General features: G+C 34.7%; 1 protein-coding gene across 1 annotated transcript in view; it reads left to right on the forward strand.

The window, feature by feature from the left end:
- The window catches only part of LOC123865061 (S phase cyclin A-associated protein in the endoplasmic reticulum), a 46410-nt gene extending 29732 nt beyond the window's left edge, over positions 1-16678 (forward strand). The window contains exons 16-21 of the mRNA XM_045905882.1: positions 4275-4392; positions 4620-4811; positions 10280-10388; positions 10886-10986; positions 13123-13284; positions 13815-16678. Coding sequence (XP_045761838.1) covers positions 4275-4392; positions 4620-4811; positions 10280-10388; positions 10886-10986; positions 13123-13284; positions 13815-13913 — 781 coding nt within the window. The 3' untranslated portion in view covers positions 13914-16678. The remainder of the gene's footprint in view (positions 1-4274; positions 4393-4619; positions 4812-10279; positions 10389-10885; positions 10987-13122; positions 13285-13814) is intronic.
- Positions 16679-17094: the final 416 nt, after the last annotated feature.

Consider the following 17094-nt stretch of genomic DNA (forward strand, 5'->3'; position numbering starts at 1 on the left):
TTGTACTTTCTGCACCAAACCGCAATGTTTTGATCGAATAGTCATTCATTTCGACACATGGAAAACAAGCTATAGCTCCATACAGTGCGATATAATTGATCCGAGATAGACAAGGTTCAGTGACAGTATTTCATTTTGTGGTGGCAACTGGCAACCCTTTTTTGTTGACGCGGAGTTCCCCCGTATCTTCTTAAGATACCCGATTTCTTTGGGGGAGAGATAGGATTATGTGAGGCTTCTACTAACTAAACCCCTGGTGGCAATCCTCAGCGCATATTAACAGGCTCCGGGAACTCTAAAGAACGTGTGCTGCCTGACACCATTGGGCTCTTCCTGGTTCCTAGCAACCCTTAACAAAAATATGTTAGGTATGTCAACTGTCGTTATACATATAGGAAAAGTGAGCCCCATAACACTTCACAATTTATTAAAATGTAACAGAACCCCTTTTGGAATTGAATAAATATATTCAAAAAGGGGCTTCGCAATGAATTTGTTTGGACTTCATTTGCATTTATATTTGCGTGTATTAAAACGAAATAAATTTGATGTCTCAATGTACGGTCACAATCACGCCTCGCATAGTCGTTTCTTCATGCGTTTGAATGATTTTATGGGCATTTATGGGCCAGTGTAATGATCTAAACACCTGTTGCGTATCATAGTTGATATTTTAAGTGTAAAATAAAATTTATGTATTGTAATTAAACAAGCATTTGTTGTAGTTGTGGTTTATATTACATCTTTTATGCATATGAAATTTACTTTTATCGTAAGACAAACGCTTTATCAAACCACTTGACATGCCAGCCAAAACTTTTGTATTTTACCTACTCGGAATCAATCGGTGTACATAAACGAAAACAAACTTTTTAAATACGATTAAAATACGTCAGTATAATCGGCCATTGGTAAGAAGCTACAGCAGGACTTAATTATAGTCAGTCTCACAATTTTAAAGTTTTCTTATGCGTTAAAGATAACACATACTCGTATATGGAGTTGTTTTAATAATTCTGTAACATTAACAGCCAAATCAAATCAAATGTCGCTCTGATATATGGGAAAGTGAAATCATTCAGTTTCCTGCACTAAAATAAATCGTGTCGTGAAATTAACATAGCGCGCGCACTTAAGATGCCAGAGCAATCTAAGCTTGCCCATTTTACCTTGACCTCCCCTAGTGTTCTCTGGCGAATACTTGGTAGTGTAGTGTAAACAAAATATAGGTAAAAGATTCTAAAGATAAATAGGAATCGCTACTATTAGCTGCATATAAACTTTGTACAAAGCACCTAGACGACTCGCCCCGGTTTTCCCCATGGATGGGCTTAACTGTTCTCTAACTTCGATAGAGTTACTAGCTGATGTCCGCGATACATCACTACCTAGTCACTAGGTGTATAAACTGAATTATTTAAAGTTATTTGATATTTAATTAAAGACATTCTATATAGTGTAGTAAGATACTCGTACACAATCTCGATACTAAACTACATTGTCAGCCCTAAATCTAGGGCTATTCTTTTCCGCTAGGATCACCATGAAAGGGATAGCATGTAGTCTAGAACTAGCCACATTTTCCACCTGAAAATTGTGTCAATGGTATTACAGCTTATGAACCCTTGGTAAACCTAGCCATTAAACTGTTACGACTTAACTCTACTAAGGAGTTGAAATTTATCACAAATATTAAACCCAAACATGTCAACATTACGTCTTTAAAAGGTAAGGCACAGACCTTCACCAAGTGGCCGGGCAAAGTAAAAACGTATCGAAGAAGACACGAAGTTGGTAATGGAGGGGCATATTTCACGGCCTAAAGGCGCCGAAACGCGGTCGGCTCGTTTATCTAACTGAAATTAAGAACGAAAACATTTTAAACGCACTATAAATTTTTGTACGCGAATGCGTTTATAGTGTTGCCAGTTCTGCGTTAGATTTTCCCTAATAATTACCTATATTTTTCTCAAAAATGTGAGGCATAGAAAAATATATTTTTCATATTTTTGTGTTGGATGGTAAAAATTTACTTGGTACATTATGACTAGTAGATATATAATAGTTATTTTTTGCCTTCTAGCCAAACATTATTCTGCCAAACAGTAAATATAAAAGATATTGAGTTTTACTTATTAGTATAAATAAATAATTTAACGTAACTGGTAAGTATTAAGATTTATATTTAGTTTTTAGTGAAAATAAGCAGTCTTTAGTAGTAGTAAGAAAAAGCCAGTAGTAAGTTAGCCGTCTGCTGAGCGCTGCGTCGCATGCAGAATTCTCATAAATAAAGACCCCGAACGGGTCTGAAACTAGTCAGGCATACTCCGAACAATACGTGAGTTTTGGCCGGTCTTACATATATTTTTAGTACGAATGATTTATTTTTATTCGGCTCTCCTAAATTCAATAAAAATTTTGTTATCTGATAACTCAGAATGCGCAGGTACCGCCAAATAGTAATATGAAAGTAATATATTGACAGAGAGAAGGACAATTCTCATTCCTAAGATTAGTGTTGGAAGGGAGAATTGCAGACAAAAAACTGAAGATCGCCAAAGACGCAAATGGTTAGACGACATAAGGGGGTGGAAAGGGCTTAGTTACCCAAAATTAAGAGGCGGCTTTAAATAGAGAAGCTTTTCGGATGATTATCGTCAAACTTCGTTTCGAAGAAGGCACGCGAAGATGATGACGATGAATATATTTTGCTTTTTAGTAAAAATTAAATGTTTATTTTTATTTGGATTTCCTCAAATCCGGGGAAATTTCATTATCTGTTAACATTGAATGCGCAGGCGCCTCCTGTTAGCTCGTCTTCCATTAGCGTGTTTGGATTTAGAACGTGCCCCGATTGGGCGACGTCGGCCATTAATCATTGGCGCCTGCTGCTTTTAAATGTTTTCTATCTTTGTTTTGTACAGATTTAATGCAACATTGCTTGCGGTTGTGGTCGAGAAAATATGCCAATCAAAAGTTTTTAGAAATTAACGTCAAAAATATTGACACAACATTCCTGACCAACCCAGGTTATCTTTAAATTATTTTGTGTAATTTTTTTTATAGTGTAAAGTTCTTGTAAATTTAATAATGATCATAATAAAATAATGATAAAATGAAACAGGTATAGTAAAGTTCAAAGCACAAAGCTCTACAAAGCGTTTTAAAAAACAAAATACCAATATGGCGCCCTTTGAGCGCCGGGAATTCAAAGTTGGAATTACAACCTCCGTTCCACGATTCACTCAGGCATAATGTGGTCTTATACAGAAATGTATTTACTCCTAAAAAAAATATTTTCGCTTTTATCACCTTGCTATAAAGGTGACTATGAACGTCTTTGTATTATTGCCGGTATGTAAAGACACGATAATATTGGACCTCCTTGCCGAGTGACGGGTTAAGATAGTGTTATCTTAAATATTTGTTGCTTGGACTGCATCGGTTCAGGCATTATTTTGGATATAGGTAGGTGGAATTATAAATTCGTCTGGAATGTTACCTACACGTCTAATGATTGCAAATTTCTAAAAATAAATAAAGGCCACAAAGCAACAATTTTTTTCTCATTTGCTTATTATACTTATTACTAGTACCAAAAATAGACTGAACAAGTACTTAGATATATTTATTTCTGAATTCATACCGTAAAATAAAGCATGATATCCAACTTATTTGGGTCGATTTTGGATAGTTATGAAACCATATTCGCACTGTAGGCTTGCAAGTTGTATCCTACAGAAATTAAATTGCTGACTGTGTTATATATTTAAACTAACCAGCACCCCTTTAACTGAAGCGAGCAAATCCGAATGAAAAACAAACATTGTTGTGTTGACGCATCCCTAAACACAACACCGGTGAAAGCCATAATATTTTAATATTGAATGTACGGGATTTTAAGTGAAATTGTGGAGCATTTAATTATTATTTATGATATTTAGATGTTTGCGGAAGTCCTTACTATACAAGGGACAAAAAGTTTATTTTGTTATAATTCCTACGCTGGAATTAACGAGTGGGCAAATCACCTGATATGCTTCTTCTTTTGATTACTCTTCGAAAATATTATAATTTAATACTAGAAGACTATACAAAGTATACCTACCGCGAAGCGAGGCGTCCGTGTTTCCAACTGTCAAGGCGAGAGTGAATAGGCATCTTCTAAGCAAGCGCGATTGTCGTCAAGCGCAAGCCTATCTTTCTATGAAGAAATAGCATGATAGACGAAGTCAAACTCAAGTATAAGTTGTTGATGTCAGCGTTTGTTTCAGCTACCTCTGTCTAAGCGGCGTCGTGACCAACGCAGAGAATGCCGGGGAGGTTCGCGAAACCATTCAGACACTACTGACGGTTTGCGCTGACCTTTGCCATCCATACCAAGCCGATTTCGTAAGTTTAATCAAGTAACAAAAACTTTTTTACCTAATAATCTACCTTGTTATTCATTTAGGGCCGATTTTTCAATCACCAAACAACTTTTTAACTGAGGAATGGGTATTTAGACCTTTTGTATTGTGGAAATCTGTCAATACGTCTATTCGTCAGTTAAAGTTTATTTGGCGAATGAAAAATCAGGCCTTAAAATAGGAAAAAGCAATATTGTTATTTCATTATAGGGCTCAGAGCGCGAACATGCGAGGCAAGCACTTAAAACTGCATTGGGCAAAAGCGTTTGCGGTTCCCGGGCAGAGTTCTGCATGTTATTTGCCAAGGGAGCATCTTTAGGCCAATGCGGAGATTTCGTTAAAGCCGCCAGAACCTCGCATTTGCTGAAGGCAATAGCTGAAATGGACCATCACATTGTACAAGTAAGTTGATTGTGAAAAATGTTTTCCTAGTAGAGAATTTGCATAAGGTCCCTTTGGCATGCTCAAGGTGCTGTGCAATTTGTTCTATGTTTGGAAGCCGTCAGTAAACTTCTCGTTATCAAATGTAACCTGCGGCTTTGTACAAAACTTCATACCTATTCGTGATTTCGAAATAAAGCGGGTCTGCGTTGATAGGCACTCGGAAAGACTGATCTAACCTTACTTATTTGGCTGGCTTAGAACCAAAAATGGATCTTGGCCTCTAATGTTAGAAGCTGTAACTCATACATATCCTGCGCCTCTTCACGCCAATCGGATGTTCCGTTACTATAATAAGACTTACATAGTTACTTACACCCGTGTTCCCAATCATTACTATGAGGTCTCACAGTACCCTCAAATGCACAGTGTAGGTTCCACCAATCAGATGATTAAAAATTGACGTGACGCAGTAACTTGACTGGTGAGACCTCAAAGTAATTATTGTGAATATACGGGTGCTAGCCATGTTCTCAAACAGACACCTGTAAAATAAAATGAATGATGCATCATCACTTCAATAATTAAATCTGCAATGCCCAAGGCTATCCACAATTTATTCATCTCGCATCTCGTTAGACGTATTTGTGGAGACTCCTTAATTAACTGCAGTATCATTACAGTCTGTTTGCTATCCGCAAACAGGGGCAGCGCTGCATTGGCAAGTAGTGTGGAAGTTTATGCCCAGATGTAATGCACCTAATTGGAGTTTTCTGGGAATTTTCATATCAACCCACTAAAAACTATATCACTACCCATAGTATGAATGCAAAAGTGTATTTGTTTATTGGTTTGTCCTTTAATCACGTTTCTATAAACATAGCACGACAAAACACCAATATATAAAGGTATATCTAGATGATGCCAGCAACTTCGTCCACTTGGAATATGTTCTTTTTTAATCCCGTGAAAACTCTTTGATTTTCCAGGTCGAAAGGTTCCAGGGAATGGACTTTGTCCATTCCCGGTATGCAAGCTATCTATTTACCAAATTTCCTCAAAAACGGTAAAGCCGATGAACCGTGTAAATCTAGCAGACAGATAGACACACACACACTTTCGCATTTGTAATATTAGTATGATTCAGCATAGTTTGATTATTTTTCCTTTTGATCTATTCTAGTTACTTTTCCCTCAAGTTTATAAATTGGCTTTTAAAAATAGCAGGGCTTTTGTGTGAAAATCAAGGGAAATGGTAAAGCGAGATGTGATTTGTAATAAAGTTACGTAGGGCCAATCAATTTAAAACCGCTACGAATACAGACAAGAAGCCAATTTATCATCTGCTCACCGTACCATAGAATAGAGATGTTACAATGATATCTGCGATATCGATAAGTCGAATACGGATTTTATTAAAACCCACAGATCGTTATTCTTTTCATCGTTCTAAAATCTAAATTTGTATATTAATAAGGAATTTAAAAATCAGAAACAAGGCAGCTCAGCTACAGCAATCGATTTTTTTCGAATCCAAAATCCAAACTGATTATTTCTATTTCATCGGTTCTGTTTAACCTGACCTGTTGTAACCTGTTAACTGTTACTTTGTTTTTACCGATTTACTAGTTTTTCCTAAAATTGGGTTTGAGTGGTAATAATAATATCCTCCTCCTTGCGTCGCTCCCTCACTACTGATGATTGTGGCTTCTTTCTGATAACACCCTCTTGATAATGTTCTTCCAACGAACTCTGTTTTCCGCCGTGTGCTAAGCAATCTCAAGTCTCGGACCGCCTTTCCTCTTTCCTTCCAACTTCCTTGTTAGCATGAGGTTTTCTACGCTTGTCGCGTATTTCCTGGCAATGTTTATTGTTGTTCCTGTATGTTTCCGCAGACATATTATGGTCCACACATACATAAAAAATAATATTAATAAATAAGATATCGATGACATAATTTTTCACCACACTAGCCGGTATACGTACTCTTGGTGTTTGCGGAGCGCATCGCAAATATATTACGGCGGCTCGGCGATTCTGTTTGCACATCTAACCGAGATCGCTCCTCGCTGCGTAACTGATTCTATTCTATTAGCTTTTATATCGCAAAACTTGTACATTTCGGTTTTACTAAAAACCTTTAACTAACGTTGAAATACTGTAGGTAAATGGAGTTTGGTTTAATGGCTCGTACTCTTTAGATCTCTTGGCGATTCCCAACTGGTCAGCTAACTAGATAAATTCTTACTTTTGATATCACAAGTTTCGTCTAGAGTTACTTTAATTATGTGAAAAATGTAGTCTCGTCTCAATGCATCCAATATGCTAGCAAATATTATAATTAAAAATGAGTATGATTTTGCTGAACTTAACGATTATTATATTAATTCGGTGTCAATAATAAAAGATCGATTGCTTAAAATATCTTAAGCTCTTCAATTAATTAAGCTTATTTTCAGCAGTTATGAGTGCATAATATTAAGATTCAAAGACAATAAGAACTGTTTATAGAATTCTTCTGTGGTTTAGACACTATGCCTCTTCCATAGAACGGCGTTTATAAATAGGTGATGCGGCTCCTACCATAAGAGTTTTAGAAGGAGATATTATGTGTCCACTGTTTAGACTTTTGACCATGCATATATTTCTATTAAAGCGTATCGGAGACGTTTGTTTTCGACCAATCATTATTAGGAGATTACTTGAGAGGGGAAAAAGATAACCTGGTAGGTTTGTTGAACACGCCTCCGCTCCGCTTCAATGGGAACGCATCCTTATAGAGAAGCAGTATCGATTTCGGTTCTGTTTCACGTGCCACAATGACATTGATGTTCAAGTGACATCTGTCACAATAGGGCTGTCCTGTAGGGGAGCGAATATACTATTGTGCTGCATCAAGTTACACGGACTTTCGAATGTAAAAGTCCTGTAAACAATACAAATTCAAGAATGGAGAAAAATGACGATTTTTATTTATTTATTTTTCATGTACCAAAATTGTAGTTACAGAGTTATGATAAATTAAGCTATGTACATAGGAAATGCTTATCTCTAAACAGAGATTTCTTCCAGTTTCCCCGTGCAGGTTGTGAGTAAGGTGCATTTATACGTGGAACTAGAATTATAAAATGATTAATTTATAATTTTTTATTTTTGTATTAAAAAGTAATATGGTTTAGAGTTCATGTTAATTATGGGGTGTGTCTTAAGTCTGAGCAAAAACAAAGTACGGATTTTTCTCAGACTTAAGATAGGTCCAAAAGAGACAAAGTTATTTATTTATCTCTGACATTTTGTACAGTCTGAGCTAAGTCAAAGTATCTCAGCCAAGAGTAGGAAAAGGAAACAGCATAAATGATCATATATTGGCCCACTACTATTGAACTGCAACTAAATGCTGCTTTTCTTTGTTAGAGTCGTGTGATTTAAAGAAGACACGAAGGAAGTTTGAGGTTTATCTTTTGGTTTTGTACCGCGGTACAATAATATGTGTTTGATGTTTGTATGATTCCGGTGGATTTAGAATGAAGAGGAATGATTTAATGACTCTAATGAAGTGTCTAGTGTGCGAACTAATTTGGAGCTGTTCATCAACATTGAAATTCTAGTTGAAGCTCGCGACTTCGTTCGCGTAAAGATTTTTTAAAATTCTTTGGGAACTCATTGATTTTCCGGGATAAAAAGTAGCCTATGTGTTAATTCAGAGTATACTCTATCTCCATTCCTTTCAGCCAAATCCGTCCAGTAGTTTTTGCGTGAAAGAGTAACAAACATACACACACACACACACACAGACTTTTGCCTTTATAATAAATAAATAAATAAATAAATTAGTGTGAAGTTTGATCTACTAATATCGCGACGACAAGGATATTAATTATTCCATTATCAATTGATACAATACGATGATGTGTAGTGAAGCGGAAAGTACACAAAAGCGGCACGTGATAGATGATTGTAAAATGATGAGAACGAACCGTTTCCAGTATAATTGAAAATTATTTTGAAAGGGTTATAATAACGCTCAATTTGGGAAAAAGTTTGCTTACAAAGTAGATTGTGGATCTAATCAATTTAACTCTATACTAATAACTCCAGCCTTACCATGTATTACAAATACAATGCTTTCTGTTCGTCAAGCTATCTCGTAATAAAAAATACGTAGATATAGGTAGTGTTTCTGTTACATTGAAAATAAATATTTTTTATCCACTTGTAACTAATGTTTTTGTTACAAGTAGGTACCTAATGCCATCTGTGTTATTACTAGATGTAAGAAAAGTAAAGTTTATTGATCATAGAATTCCGTATTTTTATGAACATTTCATTTGCGAATGCGGACACTGATGCTGGATAATAAATTTGCTTTTCACTCATAACTTCAAAGTAAACGAGAAGTATAAATATTAAAACATCTCAACTGAAATAATAATAAAAATCAAACAATCCAACTCTCCAGGGTGCGAGGGCCAAACTTTTGATGTCTGTATACGGACCCTGCAGGGCCCCATAATGGCATGAATAATTGCGGGCCCATGGGACCTCCTGTTTGTTTAGTTGTCTGTGGGCTGTAATAGATAATAAACACGATTATAAGTTTATTAGCTGTGGTCGCAGATGCGTTGGTTTTGGGTTTATAAGGTTTTTTTGAGGGGCACAATTGGGATTGATTGATCGCTTTTGTTAATTAACATTAACGTATAATAAATTATATTGACTAGTTAGGTAAGTATACCTACTTAACTAATTTTATATCCAACTTTGTCACAATTTCATTTTCTTGAGTTGAAAAATACGAGCTATCCTTGTGATAAACACCAAGATCGGTTGAAAAAGTAACATCGATACATTTTCATTTCTATAATATGAGTACGGATATGGGTCTTACTCAAAAAAAAAAATTTCAAACAATACCTTTGAATGTCCACTTAAAAACAAGTAGGGTCCCATTCAACTCTCGTGTAGTTTTATTTTAACTAAGTAATTTAAATTAATTTCACCGTTGGCAATGTTAATAGGAAATTTTCATACCATTCTTCTCAAATCACAAATAAATCAGAACGTAAACTGAGATCTCGTCTGAAACTGAAAGAGACCATTGCGTGACCAGCAGTCGTAAGTTTGCCAGATTTTTTGCATTCACGCTCGACCGCTTGCGGGATCTTCATACCCTAACAAATGGATAAGAGGAAAAGTTTCGACGTGCGAAATATGTTTGGCCAACTCTCGTTGTATCTAATAGGACATAAATAATGATTTTAGACTTATTTCCATAGTAATATTTGTATAATAATGTAGGGAATTTATTTGACTGATGTACCTACCATTTATTTGCGATATCATACGCCCTCTTTCTTGGTTTGTTGATCTATAGATCTTCCAATGATTTTTTTGCCTAAAATCACAAACACTACGTCATAGTTTCAATTCAGAGTTGTTGTTTGTTTAACAGTGGTATCTTTGTATTTATGTTTGTTATCACTTATTAGGAAGCGTTCGGCGAAGACGGCTGGCCTCTAGAATTCAGAGCGGCAGTCGCAAGGCTTCTATCTCAACACGCACCCAATGAGAAGGAGGCGCCCAGGACTTCTGCTTTAGGTAAGAAAATAATCGTACTCAATTCTACACCACATATTAAAAACTTGGGCTTATTTCGACTAGTGGTTGCTGAAGTTTTCGCCCCCGCAAAATAATTAATTTATCTCAAAAGCACTTCTTTCAAAGACTTCTGCCTATCTCAAAGTGGCATCAAAATAATTCAGAGATTCCCGGAGTTGTGCTTAAGAAACAGTAAATATCGAAAATAAAATCACAGATACACAGCAATAATTTTATTTGCTGTATTAGTAGTTGTACTTCATCTTACTTAATATTATAAATGCTACGTTTTCACGACCCAACCGCTGAACCGATTTTAATGAAATTTGGTACAGACTTGGGATACATCCAGGAGAAGGACTTAGGCTACTTTTTATCCCGTAAAATCAAAGAGTCCCTATAGGATTTAAAAAACCGATATCCAAGCGGGCGCAGCCGCGGGCATCCTCTAGTTTCTTATATATCAAGAACGTATTTAATATAGAATATTTGTGCAGGGTTAAGCAATCAGCGACTGGATCAAACTCTCTCCGAGACTATGGTGCTGGATTTGATTATACTAGTCGGATTCGTGGTTGTGAATAACCCTCAACTACAGGTAAGCCAATTGGCACTTTTATTTTAAGAAATGTACATTTTTGAGTAGCTTTAAAGTCAGATTTGGATTACTGTATTTGTTATCCAAATCTGGCTTTAAAGCTACTTTAAAGGCACAATATTATTGGTTCTACACAACCGAGTTTGACACAATATTATATTTTAAGCTCTGTAGCTTAAAATATAATTTATTGTGTCAAAATCTGTTTTGGTTGTTTTCTGAATTGTAGTGTAACTGTAACTTGTAAGACTCAAGAGATGCAGCGAACACGATGTGCGAACAAATACACTAATAGACTAATTGATTTTATTTATTATAATTTAATAATAGTAGAAAATTATGGAAAAGCATTGTTGTTGCTAGTATTGATACAAATGCTTGAAAAGGTTTTAAGGTACCTGGAAAGATTAAAAAACAAAAATTAAACTAGTAACAGATGAACCGTATAAAATGACCGCCATAGCATACAAATAACCAACAAAAACTGAATGTTAATTATAAGAAACACGTGTAAGCTGCAGGTGGAACCCGCATGAGAACTGCCGTGGAAGGAAATTAAAAGTCGTTGGACATTGCAATGGTCAAACGAGGTCATTCGCATAGGAATAGGTCGATCGATTTGTTCATCGCATGTTTTACCCGCCACTTCGAGTTGAAACACACATGGAATTGACTTTAGCACCCCGTTGCAATTAATTCTATCTTGTTCAATAATTTGTTTAGAGTATTCGAACTTTTTAATTTAAGGCAATACATAGGTATGACACAAACTGATACTTATTAGAAAATGGTCTCGTTTCTGTGTTCTAAATCCTTTTTTTAAGACAGTTGGTCTGATTTTCTTTGTCAATTCACAATGCAGATTATATTCAGATAAGTAAATACTTAAAAATAAAATTGGTTTTTTTAAATGAAATAAACTTACAAAAGTCTTTCAAATCTAAATTTAATAAAAGGAAAAGCTGGCTGACTGACTGACTGATCTATCAACGCACAGCTCAAACTACTGGGCGGATCGGGCTGAAAATTTTGCATGCAGAGAGCTATTTATTACCTATGACGTGTGACGTAGACATCCGCTAAGAAAGGGTTTTCGAAAATTCAACCCCTAAGCGGGTAAAATAGCGGTTTAAAATTTGAACGAAGTCGTGGGCGTGAGTTATGATCGTATCTGTACAGAATGTCCAATACTAATATTAATTTGAGCCTGTGCCATATATCAATATACAATATCCTGTCTACACAAATTGTTACAATTTAATATAAGCTACGAATACCTACACTAACAATGTAAATTTATGTGCCTATTAGCAAAGTTCCGTAAACTTCCCACGGACACAGGTGTTTCAAGACAGAGTCGCTCGAGGAAGCACTCAGGGCCGCTGTTGTATCTCTTGTGTTTGACTAGGGGAGTGACCATTTAGATGAATAATTTATGTAGACTAATGAATTTCAAAAAACACATGGGATCTATGCTAGTGGGCTCTGTAAAACTTGGGACGCTGTTATTTTGTTACCTTACACATCAGTATATTAGCCTTTAATGATTTTAAACTAGCTTTTAACCACACTTCATCCACGTAGATTTAGGTGTATCAAAAACTTTGCGGGAAACCATTGTTTTCTGGAATGAGAAGTACACTATGTCCTACTCCAGTTCATTGAATTATTATGTACCTATTCCGGTTGCGCTTAAGCTTTGTTGAAATCGGTTGATTTGGTGGCGTTTTGAAGCGACACAGATACAAATTCATGTTGATAACTGAGAGTTACAACTTTTTTTCTTGCCTGAATTTATGGAATATGTATGGAACGACCTTGGGTAGTGACTAATGTTACCAGTCTCACATCTAGTGAGTAACGCAATTCGTAGAAGTGTGGCTGAACAGTATTTAAAAAAAATACTGCTTTTTTCTGTTTGCGGCTGTCTAGACACTTCTTTTTTTAATGTAAATGAATCTGTTTACTTAAAGGGAAGCAATGAAAATGTATGCATTATATAATATTATGTTGTGTAGTGTTTTTACTAACCTATTCATTTTTTTTTGGTTTACGGTAAGGCGGGTTTTATAAGCATGACTAACTAAAAAATTCTGCTTTTTTGATGCGCACTTGACCAGTTTTTGTTGAATATAGGATACAATCTGCGAGGGGTGGAGCGTGATCAAGACGCTGTGCACTCTGCCCGCTAACTGGTTCGTCTCGGAAGCGCGATGCAACGCGCTGTTGCCGACGCTCATCACCCTGGCCGACCGGCCGCAGTCCGCAGCTGCTATTGCCTCGGAAATGAGCATGAGTGTGAGTATTACCGAATCCTTTTTTCTAGATGATGCCCGCGACTGCGTCTGCGTGGATTTCGATTTTCATCAAATCCCGTGGGAACTCTTTGATTTTCCGGGATAAAAAGGAGCCTATCACTCTGCAGATTTGAAGATGACCGGAGAAAATAATAATTCGGAATGCTTTTGCAAACCCTAGCCACGCGAAAGCATTAGGAGTGATGATACTTTGCGCCGATAGATGATGACGTTTTGCGTAAATGTCACAAGACGTGTCGCAAAATTCCAAAGCGTTTTGTGCGTATAGATGTATTTCATTCGATTACAAATGAGAGCTTATCCGCAATCTCAAATGGTACGCGACGATACAGTCAGTCGCATCAGCGCCGACGATACGAGCCATACGAACGATTTGAATTTGTCACACACGCACTTTCAGAAACTATTTATGTAAAGTATTTGTAAGTTTAGATTTAGATACCTAATTTTAAAACGGTGCATCTGCTTTATGAATGCATGCACTAATAAAGTATTGTTTTATTTCCCTAGATACTAGAAGAGTTCTTGGAAAACCCAGGTTATCAGAAAATAAAACTCATAAAAGTTATCAAACAGGGGCGAGCGAAGAAAAATTCCGCTAAGAAGTAATCCAGAGTAACAATATCCGAAACACCAAAATCACTGTATTAGTTGATATAACATAACAACTAAAATCGAATTTAAGGCTAAGAATAGATAACCCAGGCTTAATTATTAATGAGGCTTTATGTCACAAATGAATTGCGAAATGAAATACAATTACCTACCATTTTTTACAAGTAAAATGGCCTATATCTTGATGTAAAAGAAAGTATCAAGAAAATGACAATGTGACATTCATTAAAATCCAAAATAACATGACACTTTGTTTTATCAATTAAAAACATAGAGAACAAACGCTGTAAATTGATCTTTTACCTGTTTGATAATAATAAATTAAATATAATTTCAATAAAAATAAATTATCACTGTACTTAATGTTAAAACAAACAGTAACACAAAACGAAACGTAACTCTTTCAATTTCTTGTACCGTAAGGCTGTGAGGATGTACGGTGTTACATTATCAATATTATAAGAATATTATAAGATTCACCATAAAAGGAAATATTTATTGTATTGACAGTATCGATACAAAATTGGCTTGAATCCGATGTTTTGTATATCCTACGATACCTGAATCACTATACGGTATTGATTTTGTAACACTGCCCCAGTTAAGAAATACATTTAAGATAAATTGTCACGAAAACTTAAATTATACTGTCTAATTGCGGTATATTTATGGAAAGCTTATAATTATTATTAAATACCATTCAGGTTCAAAATGTTGAATTCTCATAATGTTGAATTTGCAAAATGTTGAGTCCTAAAATGTTGACCTAAAAAAAGACTTACCGTCAAGGTTGTCAGTTTTAGACCATTTTTTGACGGGGGATACCTCAAAAACTAAACGAGAGCTGAATATCCAGCAGGGGGGGGGGGAGCTTGGGGTGCCTATACCCCCCCGCCCCTCAAATCCAAGGCAAAGATAAATTATTTTGCATAGTACTTGCATTTATCAAATTTTTTGGTAAATATTCAACACAACTCCGAAATTCAACATTTTACAAATTCAACATTATGAGAATTCAACATTTTGAACCTGAATGTTAAATACTTATATGAGTATTATCTTATTGGCGTGTTGCAGTTTACTACAAGAAACGTCAAATTAATGTGTAATTTGATTCAACAGTTTACTTATATTTTTGTAAGATTTTCTGAATGAAATCTCATACAAAACAAGATGTATTAAAATATTTTGCTAGTCCTGATGTATGGCCCTGTGACCCTGAAAGTGTTTTCTTATATGCTATAAAGTGTTTTGAATAATATGTATCAGGGATATATGACTTTGTAACCAGTATCATACTATTATGTCTTGTGTATATGTACTTATCAATTTTTATTTGCATTACGAATGTGCAATATTATTATTATTTATTAATGTGAAAACCATTAGCATCGCCATATTAATAAAAACGCTTAACTGATTTTCAAATAGGTCCAATAATTTTTCTTTATTAACTACATGTTATATAAATAAACTTTAAGACTTTACGAGTTTATAAATTAGTTTCATTTGTACTTATGAAAGTATGGGTGGAGTTTAGTATTTTTGCAGTTATTATGCATACAAATTGAAAACTTTTAGAAAGATGAATTTATTATACAGACAGAAACTTAATAATGAATAGGATAGATTATTATTTTCGTCATACTTTTGGATGAATATAAATTATAGATAAATGATTGCTTTCGAAACATATAAAACTCATACCTAGATAATAATTAGATGTTGTGATATACCTACAATCTACATAGCTAAATTGTCGTATCGATGTTACTTATTTTATCGAAACAGTATCAATAAAGTAAAATATTTACCCAAAAAAAAATGAATAAATAACCTTCAGAGATCACTGAATAATATTAAATTATTATACTATAATATTTATCAATAATAATAAAAAAATATGTGTAGTCTGTCTTACCTTAACTTTTTGATGTCTCTATACATATTTTTCTACGGATGTAAAACCTTTAAAGTTTAAAGCATGAGCAAACATCAATTAAATTTTGCGTTGTATTAGTTGATTTTCTATTCCAACATACTTTATTTCCAATTATCCAGTTAGTGAATTTTATAATCGCACAAATATATTTACTATCTGGAATAAATACTATTCTTCTATAACATTTTCATGGACTCAAGAAGACAGCTAATTCTTTATAAGATTGCGATATGCTTATATTTTTTGTGAGAATATTATCAACAATTAATTTGCGATTATTGTTTTATGTTGTTAATGAAATATATTGGTTAAGTATTTATTTAAATTATTTTAAGCTGGTGTGTCTAACGCATGAAATATATATAAGGTGTGCTAGGAGTGTGCCTTGCAAAACACCTGATGTTTATTCGAGAAAATTGAAAGGAAAAATAAATTAGGTATTAAATTATAGGAATGCTGTGATATAAAAGGAAAATAGGCATTAAATTGTTGGAAAACATTTTATATTTGAATAAAAAATTTGATAAGGGCTGATAACGATAATGCACACAATCGAAAGCTTTAGTCAAGACGGTGAAGTTTTTTTTCCAATTTTGTAATTATTTTGTGATAAATCTTTTTTTATGAACTGTGATGTAAGTATATTTATTAGTTTTTGCTGCGAATGATGTATAGTTGTTTTAGTTTTAGCAACAGTGAATCGAGTTAAATGTATTGGATCTGTGATTTCTTTCTTTTAGCGTTTAATAACTCTCGCGTATAACTTTCATTGACTATTTTGAGTAAGCGATAAATAAACGGTTTGTGTAACAACAAATTTGGTTTAATTTGCCTTACCACTTTTGTATTTTCTCCTGCTGATTTCGCTATAATAGCGTCACTGTCAATGAAATATCTGAAAAACAATATTGGTTTTATTGTGAAGTCGTAGACACAAATCTACGACTTGGTATCATTATACTCGTACAAATAGTATGATAAAAATGCTGAAATAGTTCAAGTAAATTAGGAAAATAAAAACAAAGTTTGTAAATTAACCACCGAAATCAAAACATTTCGGCCTTTATGCTGAGATGAAACACAAGGAATAAAGGATGTCATTGGGTCGTTGATACAATTTAAAAGTGATTCGCAGGCTGCCCCTTACAACAAACGACAACGATACGTAGTTACAATCCGACATTCCTAATATATGTTTAACACAACAAATTAATATTTCCTTCAAATCAGTCT

This window comes from Maniola jurtina, chromosome 5, assembly GCF_905333055.1.
Source record: "Maniola jurtina chromosome 5, ilManJurt1.1, whole genome shotgun sequence".
Classification (NCBI taxonomy): Eukaryota; Metazoa; Arthropoda; class Insecta; order Lepidoptera; family Nymphalidae; genus Maniola; species Maniola jurtina.